Here is an 18,859-nt window from a genome sequence, read left to right as displayed (position 1 = left end):
CACAAAACGTACTCCTTCATAGAATTCCAACGACATATCCTTCCCCCACACTTGTTTTTCTGCAAATTGTAGATCAAAAGGAATTCCCTCTAAGTCATGCTCCACTATTCTTTAAGAACATGGGTACGGATAGTCCTATTCTAGGCTAGGTAAGGATAATATGGCTAACAAAGAAAATAGGCTAAATAAGGCTCAAAGGGGTTAAACCTACAATACTTATGCAAATGGTAAGGCTTTTTGGCTCTGGTTTTAACTAAACAACTTCATCTTGTTATATGTTATGCACTCAATTTTATGCTTTGAATGAAATGGGTATGAGTTCTAGTATTTGGAACTATAGTGATGAAACGCATTCTAAGTAGCAACCAAGCAAAGAAATAATGAGATCATGCAACGACTTTAGAAAACAAGAACATCAAGATTAATAACTGTCCAAATAAAGTTTAGGCTCAAGTCTCTCAGGGTTGTAGTGTTAGTTTGAGTTTCTTCATTTAAGCATGTTACAAAAACTGATTTTTTCCCTTTGCGATTACATGTGAATTTGTAAATGTCAACTATAACTAAGCATAAACCAAAGAGCATATCAAACTTCCATCCATGTTTGTAACTTTCTTTAATAGTCATGCAATTAAAAACCAAATCCTCATCATTGTGTTGGAAGGTACCCTAAGACACAAACAAAAACGACTCTAAAAACAACTCTTTTTGGGTTTTTAAAACACTCTTTTTTGATTTTTTTTTTTTTTTAATTTTTAGATTTCTGTTTAAGACACATAAAAACACTCCAAAACACACTAAAAACACTTAAAAACAGTGAGTAACAACATTAGAAGTGGTAGGTGATAAAATCCCACGAAAATTATGCAAAAACAGCTTGTTTACTCACCCTCCCCCCCCCCCCCACTTAAACCAAACATTGTCCTCAATGTTTTAAGCATAGACTTACAAACAAACAAACAAATAACACAACTAACAAACATGACAATCATGGCAAAGTAAAAGCAATAAAGAGTAGGGTTTAGGAACGTAAATCTGGTTGTGAAGTGTTGGAGATTCCTAGGTCTTTTTATTTGAACGCATGGGTTGCCTCCCAAGAAGCGCTTGCTTTAACGTCTTCCAGCCGGACGATACCTCCTTTTATGCTTCCCTAAGTCCCATGACATGGAATTGATCTTTGAATGGGAGGTGATACTTATATGATCTCGTAATGGTTTAAATTCTAGAGTGGGTGCCTGGATCATTAACAACATATTGGTATAAAACAAAATTGAAATTCGGGGAGGTGGCTTACCTGTGTGCTCCAACATGAACTCAAGAATAAACACCCCTTTGAAGGTTGTATGACTAGAAAATTCAGCCAGATTTGGTGTTTTGAGAGTTATGACTTGTCCCGTGTCATAAAATCCAACTTCTTTGGGAATTGTTGTCTCAAGTATATCCTCTTTGATGAATTCTAGACATTCCCCAACCACTTCTTGCTCTTGATTCTTTGGAAAGGTTTCGAAGATGCCTTTCTCACCCTCTTCTTCCTTGTATTGCATGATCCTGCAAGGAATAGGGATATTTGGTGGAACGGGGTCAAGACGAATTGAATTTGGGCTTACCTTAGTTGTAGTGGACGACATAGAGGGCATATAGGGCTGCGGCAAGGGTGGTTCTTCATCAATGTTTTGACTTGGTATCTTCATCTTCATCGTGCAGCAGTTGTTCATCAATGTTTTGGCTTGGTTTGGACGTCTTGGGTTCATCTCCAACCTCCATGCCATTTTCCAAGATGATAGCTTGAGCAATTTCAACAGTTGAGTCGGATAGTTCACTTTGTTCTTGCATGTGCCCTATGAATTCTGTGATCTCTCCCATTGATTCTTCAATTCGCTCATCACTTGGGCTTGATTTTGTAATTCCTGCGTCAAAGAAGTTAGTACATCAGGAATTTGAGCACAATCTATTGACGAACTTGAATTTGGTTGGAATTGTTGTGGGGCAGACTGTGGTGGCTGCATAGGCGTTGTATAGAACTCTTCATATGGTTGCCAATATTCTCCTTGTTGAGCCTCCTTGGCTTGATTTTGTGAGCCCTGCGCTAAACAAATTAATTCATCAAAAATTTGATCACAATCTATTGACAAACCTGAGTTTGGTTGGACATATTGTATATGAGGTTATGGTGGCTACACATGTCTTGAATAGAACTCCTCATATGGCTGCCAGTATCCTTCGTGTTGAACTTGTTGAGATTCCCACCACTTAGAGTTTGAATGATCACTCTAATCTGAATTGTACATGTTGGAAAACAAATTGTTCCCTGATTGATTATGATCTTGATAACCCCAGGTATTGACATTCTCCTAACCTTTTTGTGGAGATTGATTTGCTTCATATTCTTGCCTATAAGAAGCACCAAATGTAGGTACACTTTGCATTGTGGACCCTTCGGCATACTGTGACAACTGAGAATTAAGATTCAATATTTGAGCTTGAAGATTAGCAATTGCCATGTCTTGCTTCTCTAGTACCTGAAATCAAAGAAATAAACTAAATCAAATATCAAAAGAAAAAATAAACAAACAAACAAAGGGATTAGCAATTTTACTAATCCCCAGCAACGGCGCCAAAATTTGATGTGAAATATTCTAACACTCAAATTAAAACCCTATGATTGTAGTATATGAAAGTAGGGATCGTTTTAGGCCGGAAATTAGAAGGGATGCTAATCTACTCTAAACTGACTTAAAAACACAAAAATAAACTTAAAAACACTTAACAAGACTTATATGACTCAAAACAAACTAAAAAGACTCAAAACAGCACAAAACAATCAAATAGACTCAAACTAGACTCTAAAGGGTGATTTGGACGAATTCTAACTTAACTTTGACTCAAAACACTTAAAAACAAAAATTTGGACAGATTCTAACTAAAAGACACAACCAAGTAAAGGGGATTGGATTTTTGACGAAATTAAGGTAAAAACAAGCAGATTGTAAATACTCTGAACAACTTGGACGAAATTGGGTGAAATATGGGTGAATGGCTAGCTAGAGGGTTCATCACCACACATGACACATATGCATACAAATCGATTTCCAATCATTATTCATTTAAACCATGAATGACAATGCCCCAAGTTAATTGCATCGCACAACTAACCATTAGATTTTCCTTATTTCATTGAATTGAATGAACACGCATTACAACCAAATTATCTTTCTCAAGTTCCCTATATGAAACGCATGACAAGGCATTCATCACTATGAAACGCATGAGACTCCTACCAAGGATTCACTTAACACAATCATGACTAGTGACTTCCACTACTTGTGAATATAAGTGAATAACTATTACATGAAACTCCCTTATATTCTAGCATCAAATTCACGCATGTAAACTACGTAGGCCTCCTTGATCAACATACAAGAATAAGTTATCAATCAAACAGATAAGTAAATCACATTCATGATTTATTAAACAATAATTGGATGAAATCAATTCATATCACATATATGTTCATGGCTTTGAATTCACCTCTAACTAAAACGAATTTAGTTTCTCATGTTCGCAAAACAAAGATAATTAAATTTAAACATTGAAAACAAAGAATAGAATACACCTAAAAACACTCCAACAATCCAACGTTTTGAATGGCAAGCAGGCTCTAGGTGTGGTGGATGGTGTGGTGTGAAATTGTGGTAGAGGGTGGTGGTTTATGAGTGTTGCAGCATCATGTACTTATAAGGTGAAGGGAAGGCACGAAATTGGGCTGAAAATGAGAGGAATTAGGACTCCAAATCACCAAAGAACAAGGACAGTTTCAATCAGATTCCAAGGAGGACAAGGAATGGTCCTTGTGGCAGATTCTAGAACTTCTAGAAGGATTACATGTGGCATAAACTTAGGGCACGAAAATAGGGCTTCTAGAACCTGATATTTTGATGATTTAATGTGAAAATGAGTCCTCTTTGAAGCTGGAATTAAGGTAGGAAAAAATTAGGATAGGATAAGATAAGATAAGGTAATTTGGATAATATTCCTTCTTTGTAGCTGATTCCTTATCTTCCAAGTCTTCAATTTAATTTTTCCAGATGTTAATCACATTCCTAGCCTCTCTTGATCTTCAAATTCGTCCATCCACCTTGCTCCATGCATGTGCAATCCATTCCAAGCCCAAAACTGCTCTAAAATGCTCCAAATTGCAATTTCTTGCCAACTTTATCAATTGAACCTGAAAACACACGAAAATAGCTTAAAACACTCTAACAAGTAGAAGTTAGCTATGTAAATGCAAGAAAACAAGCTAACTAAGTCGTATAAATATGCTCCTATCAAGGCTGTGATGGGTTTGTGTTGTAAAGAGACAAGCCAAAACCTTCATGTCCTCCGTTTATGAGTTAGCAAAGACTAGGCCTAAAGCATCCTGAAGGAAAAGCAAGTTCTAGGAATGCTTTGTTCTTCTCCTAGTAGTTCCTGGATGTTGGGTCTGGTGTTACCTTGAGTGCTTCCAGTGTTGATGAGATGCTTCCTTAGGTGCTGATGAAATGTTTCCCTCGACGCTAATGGAGTGTTTCCTTAGATGCTGATCTTTGTTTCTTTGGGTGCTGACGAAGTGCCTCATTGGGTGCTAAAGTAGCGTTTTCCCTTTGCATTGACGAGTGTTTTCCCTTGGTGTTGATGACGTATTTCCTTTAGCGCTGAAATAGTGTTTTCCTCAGCGTTGGCGAATGCTTCCTTAGTCATTGATGGGTGTTTCTTAAGCTAAGTCTGGAGGCTTTGAGGTGTATTTGTTAAACTAACAAACACTTGAAATGAATAAGTAATCATAATAAGTTATGGCTTGCACAAATGATGCATGGTGTGGAAGCTAAAAGCCGACTAGTTTGACACGAGAGAGGTTGTTCTTGGCTATGTGGTTTCAAAGTAGCTAATCTAGGGTTTCTAATGGTTTGGTGGTTTTGCAAGAGTTAAGGAAGATTATTAGAAGGCTCGAGATGAAAGAAAAGCTTATTGTGGATGCAAATTTCTTCCTCCTTGATATTGGACAAAATTGCACCTACAAAACAAATAACACCTTAGGTCAAGGCCAATACCCTCACGCATCCACGATGAATAGGGGGCTTTGGCCGAAGAACCTCCGATGCCAAAGTTAGAATTTTGAAAGAAAAGTGTTTGGAGAATTTAGAGAGTTTTGGCAAGAGAATTGGAATTAAGTTTTGGAGAGAATAATGTAGTATTTATAGAGGTGTGGTTGGCCCTTTTAGGAGGAGGAGGACCGGCCACTTGGTTGGTATTTTGGGTGAGGTTCATGATTTGTAGCTAATTAGGAATAATTGAATAATAAATCAATTAATTAGCTAATTAATTTCCTAACTGATTATCTAATTAATATAATAAAAGACGAATGATTTGGGAGTTACCTTGTGGAGAGGATTTGATGAGGATGGATGAAATAGGTTTTGAATTATTACCTATTTTGGGCACTTTTGACTTGGTTGATGGATGATTGCCCACTACTCGCGCGTAGGAATCTCTATGTGCCTCGAGGGTAATTTTGTCCTTTTAACCCAAAAATCCATGTGTTGCCTTGTGATTATTTTTGGCTCCACACTTATCTCTGAAGAACTATGGCTTCCTGCACTTAGAGAAAGCTTGCTCTGCGTGGTGCATTCTTGCCTCACGTGGTTCTCTCTCTCTCCCATTTACAATGTACTGATGCATTCTATTTATAAAAGCAAGGATCCTTTTAGGCTCCAACTGGAGAATCTCTTGGTTTCTGCTCCTCTTCTAAATTAGCTAAATCTTCCTTCATCTTTTAATGGTTGTAGCAACAAGTTTCCATTTTGGTATAACACTGCAGAGGCTAGAAGCCTTATGAAACATGTTTGAGCACATTGCCCAACCTGGAAGTCCCACAGCATGCGTCCATCTTTAGTAACGCTCCTCCTTACTTTCTTTCTTCTTTTTCCTATGTGAGCTTGGAAATGAAGGATTCTTTCTACACAATAAAAAGGGCGCGCAACTTTAGATAAGCATGTGATTTGGTTTTGATTTGGTTAGCACATCTTTGGGTCTTGGTTGCTTCTTAATTATTCTAGTTGGTTTGTAAGGGAATTCTCTCTCAAGCCCTCCCACGTGAGGCCAAAATTATGGGCTTGGACTTTTGGTGCTCCTAACCAACCTAAAAGTCTTTCATAATTCTGATTCCACGTAAGCCCACTGAACTTCCATAACCATTCACTCCATGAACCACTATGCAAGGCCCGTTAAATGGCTTGGGCTTATTTAAGCATGGCATGACTCGTATCACTAATATTAATTTATTAATATTATTACATGATAAATATGCGTGATTTGCATGGGCTTGGCGTCAAATAAACTATAATTTTATTGGCATAGCATGATTGTAAATTTGCATAGTCCTCATTTCGTGCTTTATGCATGGATTTAAGCTTGGCTTGTGACGCTTCCACAGCAATTGAGCTTTGAGACATGATTGGGTTTGTAGGTTGTTTATTTTTCCTCCTTCTAATGCCTTTTAGTTTTTCGAACACGGTTAGGCCATCTCTTATTTTTTGACCAAAAAAAAAAAAAATTATACAATGCATCCTATCTAATCCATACCAAAACTCATTTAATCCGTGGGCGTGCGGTTCGACTTCTCTCCCTCGTGAGAGACTTTCTCTCTATCTGGGAGTCTCTTCTCATCGGTTGTGTGGGTGTATCTAATTTCGATAAATTTTGAAGCCGCTAACCTTAGCTATGGTTACGGTTGGTGGCAGTCCATTCCTCATGTCCTTTGTCTCCTTTTTTCTTCTCAGATGTTGCTTTTCCCTTACTCTCCACCTCGATTCGGCTTGTCCCTCACACTACAATGGCGTCTGTCATCTTCGACCATCTCCACTTCGATCTGCAGTCACTATTTATAGCGATTTGTTGCGACTTATCGAGAAAGTGTGTAGAGCTCTGATGCTCCCACCGGCTCGGGTGTTCACAACACCACTACTTTCTCTCTGGCTGTTGCCTTTGTCAGTAGCATTGCACGTGTACTGCCATGGGCTTTTTTCACTTAGTGATTGGTTTTTTCCTTTGTGGTTGCGTTTGAAAAGTTGTTTGCGTCTGGTTGATGCAATTGGCGTGGTATTCATCGATTGGAGGCCTGGGATCTTGCAGATCTTGTTGGTGCACTATAGCAGAGGTGGTGGAAGTAAACATCTAGGGTTTCTTTTGCTAGTTTTTGGTTTGGGCCTGGATTCGTATTTGGGCTCCTTTTTGTTTAACTTAGCTGGTCCAATTTTGCTTGTGCTTATTTGTCTTTGGACCTTTGTTGTGTAAATTTGGGTTGTTGGTAATGGAAATTTACCTTTGTTCCAAAAAGAAAAAAAAAACTCATTTAATCCGTACTTAATCTAATTTAGTAAGTCTAATGGTGTAAGAGTCGTAAATTAAATCTTCAAAAATAGATATTTAGTACTACGGTCAAGTTGTATTTCTCTTCACTCGTCAATGAGAGGTTTTAAGTTCTATTCTCTCACCAAAGGCAAATTGGAACTACATTATTGCTAACCCATTGTAAGTGTTGAGCAAAAATTGTACACAATATGTAAACAAATAATTCACTCGACACGATTTCACCCTCGTTCATTTTTCGAAGAGAGTTTTATTAATTTGAGTTCGACCTATTCTAGACTATGTGTCTATTAATTACAATCCTTATTAAAAAGGAAAAATCCTTTGATTCCAATATGAATAAATCATAACTTGAGGATTAGGGTGTTTGTTTGATTTTGCGACTGCACCTAGGTCGAACCCTAGATTGCCTACGTACCCTCTTGAGGGATCAAGTCACTCGTAGTTCATGAATTTGTTGAGGTTTGATGCCTTGTGTAGTTTCAACTCATGTAGGCAAGGAGTACTTGATGCCTTGTGCAGTTTAGGCTCTTGCAGGCGAGGACTTTGAGTCACTTGGAGCTATTGATGCCTTGTGCAGTTTAGGCTCTTGCAGGCGAAGACTTTAAGTCACTTAGAGTTATTGATGCCTTGTGCAGTTTTAGCTCGTGCGGGCGAGGACTTTGAGCCATTGGAGCTTTTGGTGCCTTATGCAGTTTTAGCTCATGCGGGTGAGGACTTTGAGCCATTGGAGCCTAGTGCAGCTTCATGCCATTTGAGACTTGATGTGGCTTTGTGCCATTTGAGTCTTGTCACGGTTTCGTGCCATTTGAGTCTTGTCGCAGCTTTGTGCCATTTGTAGCGGTTTTGTGCCATTTGAGATTTGATGCGGCTTAAGTCCACTAATTTGAGGTGGTGAATTCATCAAGCTTTGCGCCTTCATCACGCTATTGGGCTCCTGCCCATTTATTTTGGCCCAAAGTTATATTTTATAAGGCCCAAATTGAGATTGTATATCTTGCCGTGTTAGACTCTTTAATGGTTTGAAAAGAATGGGATCTAATTTGAAATGGCACAATTTAGACCTGGTTTGGTACTGAGGTGATTCTGAAAAAAGCTGGTATCAAAAAAAGCTGGGAGCTGTTTTTGTGTTTGGTAAACATTCAGCTTCAGCTTTTTTTCACAGTTTTGGGTGAAAAAAAGCCAAAAACAAGAAGCTGCAAAACCCAGCTTTGAAAAATCGACTTTTTTTCATATCTGTTTTACATAAAAGTTTACTAAACACTATAATACTGTTTTTTTTTTCAAAAGCACTTTTACAAAAAAGTTTACCAAACACTCTGCTGCTTTATTTCACAGCCACTTATTCTCACAGCACAGCAGAATCAGCTTTTTTTCAAAGCACAGCAATACCAAACCAGCCCTTAGACTGACATAAAGAAATTTTGTCCCTCGTGACCACATAAAATCTCCATTGATCTCCACGTGATCTTTCTCATTTGATTTGTTCTATAGCAAGCAAGTTTTGTGTTCTTATTTGTGGTGCCAAGTTTTGAATTGGCATGCCTTCTTATAGAATTGGAATCCTACATAAGTCAGCAAAATAAAGGCAGAAGGGCACTAAAGTTTTGTTGGCTTTTTCTTCCCTTCTGAGTTCAACTTAAACAGGTCTCTTCACGGGATTAGGATCCCATAAATCCTCTTGCACCTTCTCTTTGTCTCCACCAGTCCTTTAATTTATTATAATAAATATGGCAAGTCAAATTTATTAAAATTACTTTCTTTATCTCTGCATTCTTTCGACAGCAGCATAGCTTTTGTGTAGAGACCTGATCTTTTGCAGGTAACATGTAGACTTGGGCGAAGATTTGTGCTTTTGCAGAGGATATGAAGGAATTTTTGTTGCTTTGCGTTTCTCTGGTGCTCTGAGAAGCCCTTGTGCGTTTCTTTTATGCACCGTTCTTCCCCGTCAATGACTTAAACAACCTCATTTTCCGCTGGTGACGCAGGCCACAACCTGCATTATTTTTCTTTGCACCTGCTTTCTTCTTCAATGCCGGCATCAACTTCGGTTTCTTTTGGACTCCGAGACGGCGATGATGGGGATGCTTTCTTTAGTTTTCCATTGCAGGTTTATCGCTTGCTTCGTCTTTTCTCTTGTTCACCATTTTCGAAGTTTCTTTAATAAGCAAGGACCACTTTTTGTTCTCCCATGCCGAAATGCTACAATCACCGGTAGAAACCTTGATGATCTTATTTTGGAGAGCGTTTGTTGAAGGGCTGCTGCATATGTGAGCACGGACAACGGGATGAGTTGCTTTCTTTGTCTTCATCCTCTGTAGGTTCAGATTTGTTGTTGCTGCAAATGATGGTGATCGGCGGCTGCAGGTGCAGTGATTATTTAGACTTGGTTGGAACTTCACAGGGGGGTTGGAACTTCACGGGGTAGTTGAGACCACCCACAAGAAATTCATGGAGTTGATAGCAACGGCTGGGAACGGGTAAGACCTGTTTGGTAATGACGTGATTCTGAAAAAAGCTGGTATCAAAAAAAGCGGGGAGCTGTTTTTGTGTTTGGTAAACATTCAGTTTCAGTTTTTTTTCACAGTTTTGAATGAAAAAAAAGCCAAAAACAAGAAGCTGCAAAATCCAACTTTGAAAAATCGGTTTTTTTCACATCTGTTTTACATAAAAGTTTATCAAACACTATAATACTGTTTTTTTTTCAAAAGCACTAGCACTAAGTTCAATCTCCAGCGACAACGGTCCCAAATGCCTGTCCTCCTCCAAGAGCATAGTCTTTTAGTGCTTTCTTCTTCATTTCGAGATGCCTGAATCAGGTACCTAGTCTGATAGCTAGTTGTTAAGTTGCGAAGTAAGTCGAGTAAATTTACCTTCTTAAAAGACCATGCCGGGCAGCCGAAAGTCGCGATTACAGTCAGGTGTCCTCCTTTCTCCATCCTTGTGCACGAGCTTGAAGCAATTCGAAGAGGAGTAGAAGAAGCTCTGAGATTCATGTTATCTTATTCAATCCTTTCACTCTAAGGAAAAGAAAAGTCCTACTAGATAGAATAGAAAAACCCTTCCCTTATCCTTAGAACTTATAAGTAGGGCAAGCTAAGGTGATTCCTTAACTTCGTCGAAGAAAGTAAGAGAATGGTTATGAACGTCCGCTTCTTCCCTTATCAAACACTCTGCTGCTTCATTTCACAACCGCTTATTCTCACATCACAGCAGAATCAGCTTTTTTTCAAAGCACAGCAATACCAAATCAGCCTAAACTTGGTTGGAACTTCACGAGGTGATTTAGACCACCCCAAAGAAATTCATGGGACTAACGGCAGTGATAAGGAGCTAGGTTGTGGTGGAAGTGGAGGACCGCAGACGGCTTCTTTCTCGGGATAGAGCATGGATGATGAAGAGCATCGATTACTTAGATTTCATTGGAACTTCACAGGGTGGTTTAGACCGCCCACAAGAAATTCATAGGACTAACGGCAGTGACAAGGAGCAGAGAGCGTCTGGCCATAGAGTTTCGTCTCAAGCTCCGTCGGGTGGTCTGGACCACTTAAAAATTTACGACAACCACCTCCAGTTTTGGTTCAAAGGAATAGGAGAGGTTAAAGAAGCAAATTGCTTTTTTTTTTTTCCTGCAAAGTAAAGAGAAACAAAACAAAACACAACGGAAAGATTAACCCAAAAAATGGATTTATACCTTTTGATTCCTTGCTTTTCCTTTTTGTCGTCCACCTCTCCTCTGTACTTTTCTGTTCCTTCACTTGGAGTTCTTCGTCTTCGTTTATGACTGAGAGAGATTCTTGCTCACTTCTCACTTCCTGCGCACTTTGTCTTCTGGAAACCTTCTTGAATTTCAGCAGAGTTTTGGTTTTCCTTTCACTGCTCCTCTCTTCTATCTCACAGTCGTTTGCCGTCTCTCCCGTATGTCTATTTTTTCTGTCTTTATCCTCCCATTTTCCTCGACAAAGACAAGTCTTTTATAGACTTTTTCTTGATGGTTTGGATGAAGGAAAGTGGGTGTGGGTAGTGGAATTGGAACCACCTCCACTATCTATTGTAGTTTTTATCCACTTATTTTTTATCAGAAAAGGGCTTTAATCCATATTTGGACTTTAGCTACTTGATGTTTGGGCATTAGGCATCAATGTTTTTTTTTTTTCTTGGAACGAAGCCCAATTTAATTTTTCGGGTGGATTTTTTTTATCTCAATAGTGAGGCTACACCCACTCCCCATTTTCTTTAGAGCACTTCCATCGTGTGCTCCAGCCCCAGGGACAGGCTCAGGAACAGGGCTTGAATGCTCGAGTGATGAAGCCCAGCATGTGCTGGTGAGCGAGCCTGAGCAAGCCCGAGGGAGAGGCTCGACGATTTGTGCCGGCCCAAGCGCTTGAAGGGAGTATGATGTCGGCTGACGTCAGTGCGACCTCAGCCACAATATAAAATTAAAAAAAATTAAAACCTAGGCTTCGAACTTAACAGCTCTCGCTGGAGTTCGTCGCCGAGGCTGATGATACACCCACAGACAAATGGCAGAGACTAAACCCAAGGGTTTCAACTCGAAACACATCAAAAACCAGAGAATAACTTAAGCAATTGAAGTAGGGTAATAACATCATCTGGGTTTGAGCAATGGAAGTTTGAAGCTCTCGGCTTCAATGGTGGATCACCCAAATGGTGCTCTGATGATGCATGCAAGGATATATTCGAGTTCCTCTCATCCACAGGATTGAGATTTCAAAGTTTGTTAGTTTGATTTGCTTCAGTTTCAAAGAAGAAGAATGATAGAGCTCTCGGAGCTGGAGAAAGAGAATGAGAGAGATTAAAGAGAGAGAGGTTTCAGAAATGAGAGAGAAAGGGCGTTGGTAGAGAGAGAGAGAAAGTGTAAGGGAAATGAGAGAGGGTAGGTGAGGGAACTGGTCAAATGAAAGGGACAAAGAGAGTGTTCTGGAAAAAAAAATGAAAAGGAAAAGGAACAGGAAAAAAAATTAAAAATTATTTTATATTATTTTATAAATAAAAAAATAATAATATTTTATTGTCTATTGATAGGGCTATTGAAGTGCAACGGTGGAGATGCAAAAGACGGTTACTATTCATTAAGGGCATTTATTGTTCACTGGATGGATAACATAGTATAGTGCCTAGGGGAGCCTTTCCCATGGTGAAACTGCTCTTAGTGTAGATAATATTGTTTGTTTAGAAAAAATGAAAAAAAAAAAAAAAAACCCACTTAGTAAATGGTCTAGTAGTGTTATTCTTTACTTATAAGTGAGAGAGGTCTTAAGTTCAATTCTCGCCAAAACGAATTTCACTTTGTACAAATAATGTGTTAAAAAAAAAAAAAAACTCCAAAATTCAATCCACCGTCTTTGGGCCCGGTCTCCCTCGGCATACGTTATACAACGGCAAAGCCCCCCTTCTTCCTCCAAACCCGCTCCCACGCCTTCGAGCTTCCCTTTAAACAATCACTGAAACGCGTTTCACTTAACAGTTATTGAAGGTAATCTCCCAAAGCTTCAACAGTGTTGCTGGATTATATTTCAATTTGTGATGAAATACATATGAAACCTACCTCACCTACCACCTGTTTGACGAAATGCGTCTGTCAATCTCTTAATTTCAATTGGGTATCTATGAATCATGTTTTTCCTCTTTTTGGTGGCCGTTCAAATTGTATTATGCAACTGGTTGAGCTCAATGATTCAAACATGTTTAAAGTTTGTTATTAATTTATTCATGCTGTGTGTGCCCTTATTGCTTACTGTTTGTGTTATTGTATTTTTTGCTCCATTGTTACGGCTCAGTTCGAAAACTCAACCATAAGGACCAACTGGGCATGTTTGAGCTGCGTTTACCTATGACTATTGTGTGCATGTTTATGTTGCTTTCTGGAAAGAGTTTCTGAACTTTGTGGTTTTGATTACAGAGCTAAAAACATCTTAATACTGAAGAAAGATGCCGCATAGAACTCGGCCAATGACTGCGCTCTTGGTGTTTACTGGACTGAATATTGTACTGGTTTCAACCATTACTCCAGTCTATGATTTCGTCTGCTTCCTTCCGTATTGGGAAAGAAGGGTAAGTTTTCATTTGTTGCTTGTGAAGCAAACCATCTTCCAGAGGAAAAAGAAATTGGCATTGAACTTTCTTTAGGTTAGATGATCACTGGATCTTCCTAACATCATCAACAATGTTCAGCATACACATACAGCATGCAACTTAAAATAAAGTATAGTCGATGGCTTACTTGATATTGTATAACTATGTTTGCTTGTACTGTTGTACTTGATGTTATTATATTCATTTACAGCATTAATAATATCTTCATCTTAATGGGTTTGTACCGGTGAGGTGAAAGTTGTCAAACCTAAATATCATTTTTGGTTTTATTGTGTGTTCAGCATAGGGATAGTTTTGTTGATTGAAGCTTTCTAGTGTCATCACGAAAGTATATCTAAAAACTAATGGTGGCATTATTGGAATGAATTTGGGAAATTAGAAAATGCTCACTTATTATAGTTGGATGATTACACAAGTTTTTCTGTTCTTTTCCACATACCCAGAGGAAGGCTTGTCCGCAAGTTCTTGCTTGACCAACTTAAGTTTGGGATATGCAAGCTATTAATTTCAATGGTGTTCTCCTGTGGGTGGGAAGCAAACTTCTAGAATGAGAAATAAAATTTTAGTAGCTGGTGTGTTCTAAAAATGAGAAAAGGAAATACTTTTGGAAATCTTAAGTTCTTGACCCAACTAACACTTGTAAAACATACGAGTCCCATCAAACAATCTTTTTTGAGAAAAAGTGGCAGAAAACTTGACCAAAATATGATTTATTCCAACATTAAACATATTCTTTAAGCCTTGACTAGGCACAAAATTATTAATAGGCTCTCCATTGTGAGAATGGACTTGGGAATAAACAACTGTATTCCGACAAGACCTTTTCTTAGTTCCTTACTTTTATAAGGATTAGGATTAGATTTTGCTTTTCTATTTCTGTTTTAAACTTTCTATTAGAATTTCTTTCTTGGATTAGGTCTAGTGTCCTTTTTCCATTAGGTTTAAACCCTTATAAATGCCTGTTTTATGACCATTTTGTTTTTAACTTTCATTTTTTTAAGAGAGAGAGAGTACATGGAAGGATGGATGAATATTGTAGAGGGAGTGGTAGGAAGGAGGAAGGAGAAATGCACATGGAATGGCATAAAAAATGAAAACTAAAGACTAGAAACCATACCTACTTAATTGTTTTTGTTTTTTGGTTTTCATGTTCTGTAACATTCCATTCTTTCTTCCACATCATTCCCATCACCCTTCTTCTATCCTTATTCATGCCATCTCTTCTCCCCTGTATTTCCTCGTTATTACTAATCGAGAAGAAAAAACTAAAACGAAATAGTTAACAAAAAGCCCCATAATTGGTGAAGGATCTTTATTATTGTTTTCCCTAAGTGTATAAAACTAAAAGATGCAGTTTGAGCCTAGAAAGAATGCTATGAATTCACTAGATTTCTCCAGCTTTTTTAACTTGTAGACTTGCAGTGAGCTATACTAAGAACTACACTTCTTGGTTATAAATTCAAAGATACGAGTCATGTGGTACTGTTGTCCCCCTGTGTAATTGATAAAAGAAATGACTATTTAACATCTGCATAACAGAGATAAGTTCTCTTCGATTTCTGCTGGGAGGAAAGCCTAAGTGACCTAGGAATTTTTGTGTTATGTTGTAGGTACTAAGTACTAATATGAGGAAAATTTCAGGCCGCAAAAAAAGAATACAAGAATTTTATTTATTATATATTTAGAATGTGTTTCAGCTAGCTGCAGCACAGATTTTATGGCCTTTCTTAATGTATTGGGATGATGTTTATAAACCAGTCTATGCAATGCATACCCAATCTAAACCACACTTTTCTGAAATCTGAAAACCATATCTCCTGTTCATGATATGCTATGCAAATGGTCAATTTGCTTTCTGTATTTTGTTCCCATGCCTGTTGTACTTTGTCTTGTTTGCACTAGCCAGACTGTTCAACAAAATGCATGCCAACCACAGTACTTGTGGCTGTGAAAACTTGATTACATGCATGTTTTATGGGGTTGTATAATATTGAAGGGAAAGCTTTTTGTGTGCATGGTTTGAACTGGTCGATATTGGTGAAGGTTATCAATGTCAATTTTGAAATCTTCAATAACCAATCAAACCTTCTGTCATGATAGATGAATTGCTAAGATGTTATTCTTATCAAATTCTAATTGCAAGGTGTTATGTTCTTAGTTTTTCACTTTTAAATATATTTTCTTTGTCATCTACCATTTGATTAAATATTGAAGTTTAAACCATTTTGATTGGATTGGATTGGAATGGATTGAGTCAGTGAGTTGGTTGCACTCATCTCGTATCCTTTTTCTTCTTTGCAGAGAGAACGGCATCGTCAGGAACGTGAGGCTACCATAGCAAATGGCCTTACATCAAGATAGAAATATCTAAATGTCTTCGGTTACAGGCTTTACGCTTTTCTAATGTTTAATGCAGTTTGAGGTGTGTTCTATTTATCTAAGATTTTACTAAACAGAGATAAGAAGGTATATGATTCTTTAGGATGCCTACTTATGGATGTTATCTCCGTATATCTTATCTTCTAATTTTGAAATATGTTTGGATACAACCTCAAAGATTTGTAGGACATCACAGTGAGCATACAATGGAATGCTCTATGCTATATATGCTCCATACAAACTGTAACATATAAGTCCTTGGGCTTTACAGATCTGGTTTCTCTTGCTTTACATACTGATTTCTGAACTCATATGCTTGGTTTGCAAGATTTTCAATGTTGGTTCAATGTTTCTGCTTACTAGATCTTTCTGGGCAAGCCTTTTTCTATTGATCAGAAGGTACATGCAAGGTATCTCAGCCAAGCTTGGAAAATAGGCTTACAATTGGAGAATGAGATAGAGAGAGGAGAGAATGAGACACAAACACGAAAAACATGACACAAATGCCAGGTTTACTACGTTGGATGCAATAAACGTTTGTATGCTAATGTAGCTTTTTCTGACCAACAAACATAGACAACTCGGGCTGTTACGATATCAAATGGTCCGATCTATTTTTGCACACATGTTACACTCATGACTAAGAAAACCTATATAGTTAGGGTTTTATATAATGTGATAATTAATAAAAGTTCGGAGCTTCACGACACGGAAATGTACTCAAAGTGATAGAAAACGTGTGTTTTGGTTACACTCTCCTTTTCTTTTTGTGGTTAAACGTAAAGATCGAAATGTGTAAAAAGGGTTGGGGGTGGTTGGGAAGGGCCTAAGTTTACCTTTTCCTGGGAGGCCTTGATAGTTGGTCCAACATACCTTGAGCCTCCAAGCATCCTATGTCTACGTACGCTGCGGGTCAGACAGGAAGGATGCTATGAAGGGTGAAGGGGAGAAGACTGAACTGATGGTTGTCGGTAACATACAACGTGCTGCCATTGCTGAGACGGTGGATGAACAGGAACTTGTGGCTGAGCAAGTCACGGCCTTGATCATCTCTACGGGTAACGAAGGTAAGGCTTTAAAAGTTTCTGATTTCTGTTGTTAATAATATTTGGATAATTGACTCCGGTGCTATTGCACATATGACATTTGATTCTAAACTTGTTGGAAACATAAGAACATCTAACATCTACTTAGACTGATGTTACCACGGCTGATGGTGGTGCCTCCACTATTCTGGGAGAGGGTACGGTATCCCTTACTAACAATACCAACCTTGATACTGTTCTCATGGTTTCGTCACTTGCTTATAATCTTTTTTCGGTGGTTCAAATAACCATTACCTTAAATTGTTTGATTGTTTTTAGCCTCATTTTTGTGTGTTTAAGGACATTCAAACTCGGAGGACGATCATCACTAGCACAGATCCAGCAACGATGTCAAGTTCCAATCTCACAATAGGTCCTCTTCGCAAGATTGCAACTGCAGCTTCCAGCAGTTTATTAAATGAGGACACTTGCTGCATTGCGTGGCCTGACAAGCAATCCCATAACTCAGTTATCTATGTAAGCTTAGGGAGTCTAGCATCTGTTAGTGACAAAGAACTAGCGTAAAAAATGGCTTGGAGATTAGCTAACGGCAAGCAACCTTTCTTGTATGTCATTAGATCTGGCTCAATTTGTGGTTCCGATTGGATCGACCTAATGCCTCAAGGTTTCGCAGAAGCTATAGGAGAAAGAGGTGTTAGACTTAATATGTTCATGTGAGTTGAAATACCAAGTAATACTAACCTTGAGAAGACATCTTCGAAGGCACAGCAAGTTACACACAGCAGCAAACACTCGAGCACCCTAAGATCACAAGCAAGGCCTTCTGCACATTCACCACAACTGTATAACTCAAACCTATGGGGTGTTTTCTGAGTGTTGGATTCGGTGGTATGTGCAGGGACCTAGCGTTAGTATTTATACTAACATAACCCTAATTCATCTTCACATAATAATGTCATTAGGATTCCTTATTGTATAAGGATACAATCTACCAAATCTCAATCCAAATAGGATAGTATCAGGAGCCCTTATTCTCCAAATATAACCAGAATATATACTTTACTTGGAATCCAAGTTATAGATTATAACTAAACCCTAATCCTACTTACATTCCATGTCAATCCTTATTAACTATATTTATCTGTTAGCCATTGAATTAGAGTCCAACATCCAACAAGAGGTCGCATTGTGTAATGGGAACCACAAAGGGAAGTTTTGGTTCATGCCACGGTGGGTGTGTTTTGGAGCCGTTGTGGTTGGAACTCAACCCTAGAAAGTTTATCGGAAACATTATGCCAGCCGTGTTTTAGCGATCGAAAGGTGCATGCAAGGTATGTGAACCAAGTTTGGAGAGTAGGGTTTCAATTGGAGGATAAGTTAGAGAGAGGAGAGGAGAGAGAGAGAGAGAGAGAGAGAGAGAGAGAGAGAGAGAGAGAGAGAGAGAGCTATTCAAAAACTTAGATGACGATGGGAAGGAAATGAGTGTGAGGGCCATGGAGTTGAAGGAGAAAGTAGATGTTTGTACAAGGAAAGGTAGCTTTTCCTACAATTTCTCTAATGAGCTTGTAGAGCTCCATCATTTCATTTTAATTGCATCACTCAGGCTTGAAATAAATTTACTGTGTTAATGCTTTAGATAATAGAATCCCAACAAGGATTAGTTATCTCTATCACTGGAAATAAATACCAACCGATTCAAAATCTGTAGCATTTGTTAACACTACAAGAAAAAAAAAATTTATTACGAGACGAAAACGCTTTTCATCTACCAAGTTTTGTAGGGATCGTTGCGTAGAATTTTACTCGATGGACTTTCATTTCCGTCGGTTAAGTTTCAACTTAGCCAACCATCGTCGTGTAGCATTCATGTTACGCGACGAACATAATTTGAAACGACAAACAACTCCTGGTCGTTG

General features: G+C 38.4%; 1 protein-coding gene and 1 pseudogene across 1 annotated transcript; both read left to right on the top strand.

Annotated features, from left to right (window-relative positions):
• Nucleotides 1-12,753: 12,753 nt before the first annotated feature.
• Nucleotides 12,754-16,224, top strand: LOC137711910 (uncharacterized). The gene is made up of 3 exons (XM_068451064.1): nt 12,754-12,898; nt 13,325-13,476; nt 15,820-16,224. Exons 2-3 carry the CDS (start codon nt 13,354-13,356, stop codon nt 15,877-15,879), a joined length of 183 nt encoding a protein of 60 aa, XP_068307165.1. The 5' UTR covers nt 12,754-12,898; nt 13,325-13,353; the 3' UTR covers nt 15,880-16,224.
• A 604-nt stretch (nt 16,225-16,828) lies between these two features.
• LOC137712192 (UDP-glucose iridoid glucosyltransferase-like) lies at nt 16,829-18,571 on the top strand (annotated as a pseudogene).
• Nucleotides 18,572-18,859: the final 288 nt, after the last annotated feature.

The sequence above is a fragment of the Pyrus communis genome, chromosome 13 (assembly GCF_963583255.1).
Source record: "Pyrus communis chromosome 13, drPyrComm1.1, whole genome shotgun sequence".
Classification (NCBI taxonomy): Eukaryota; Viridiplantae; Streptophyta; class Magnoliopsida; order Rosales; family Rosaceae; genus Pyrus; species Pyrus communis.
Note: the sequence above shows the minus strand (reverse complement) of the source record. Positions and strands in the feature narration are given on the sequence as shown.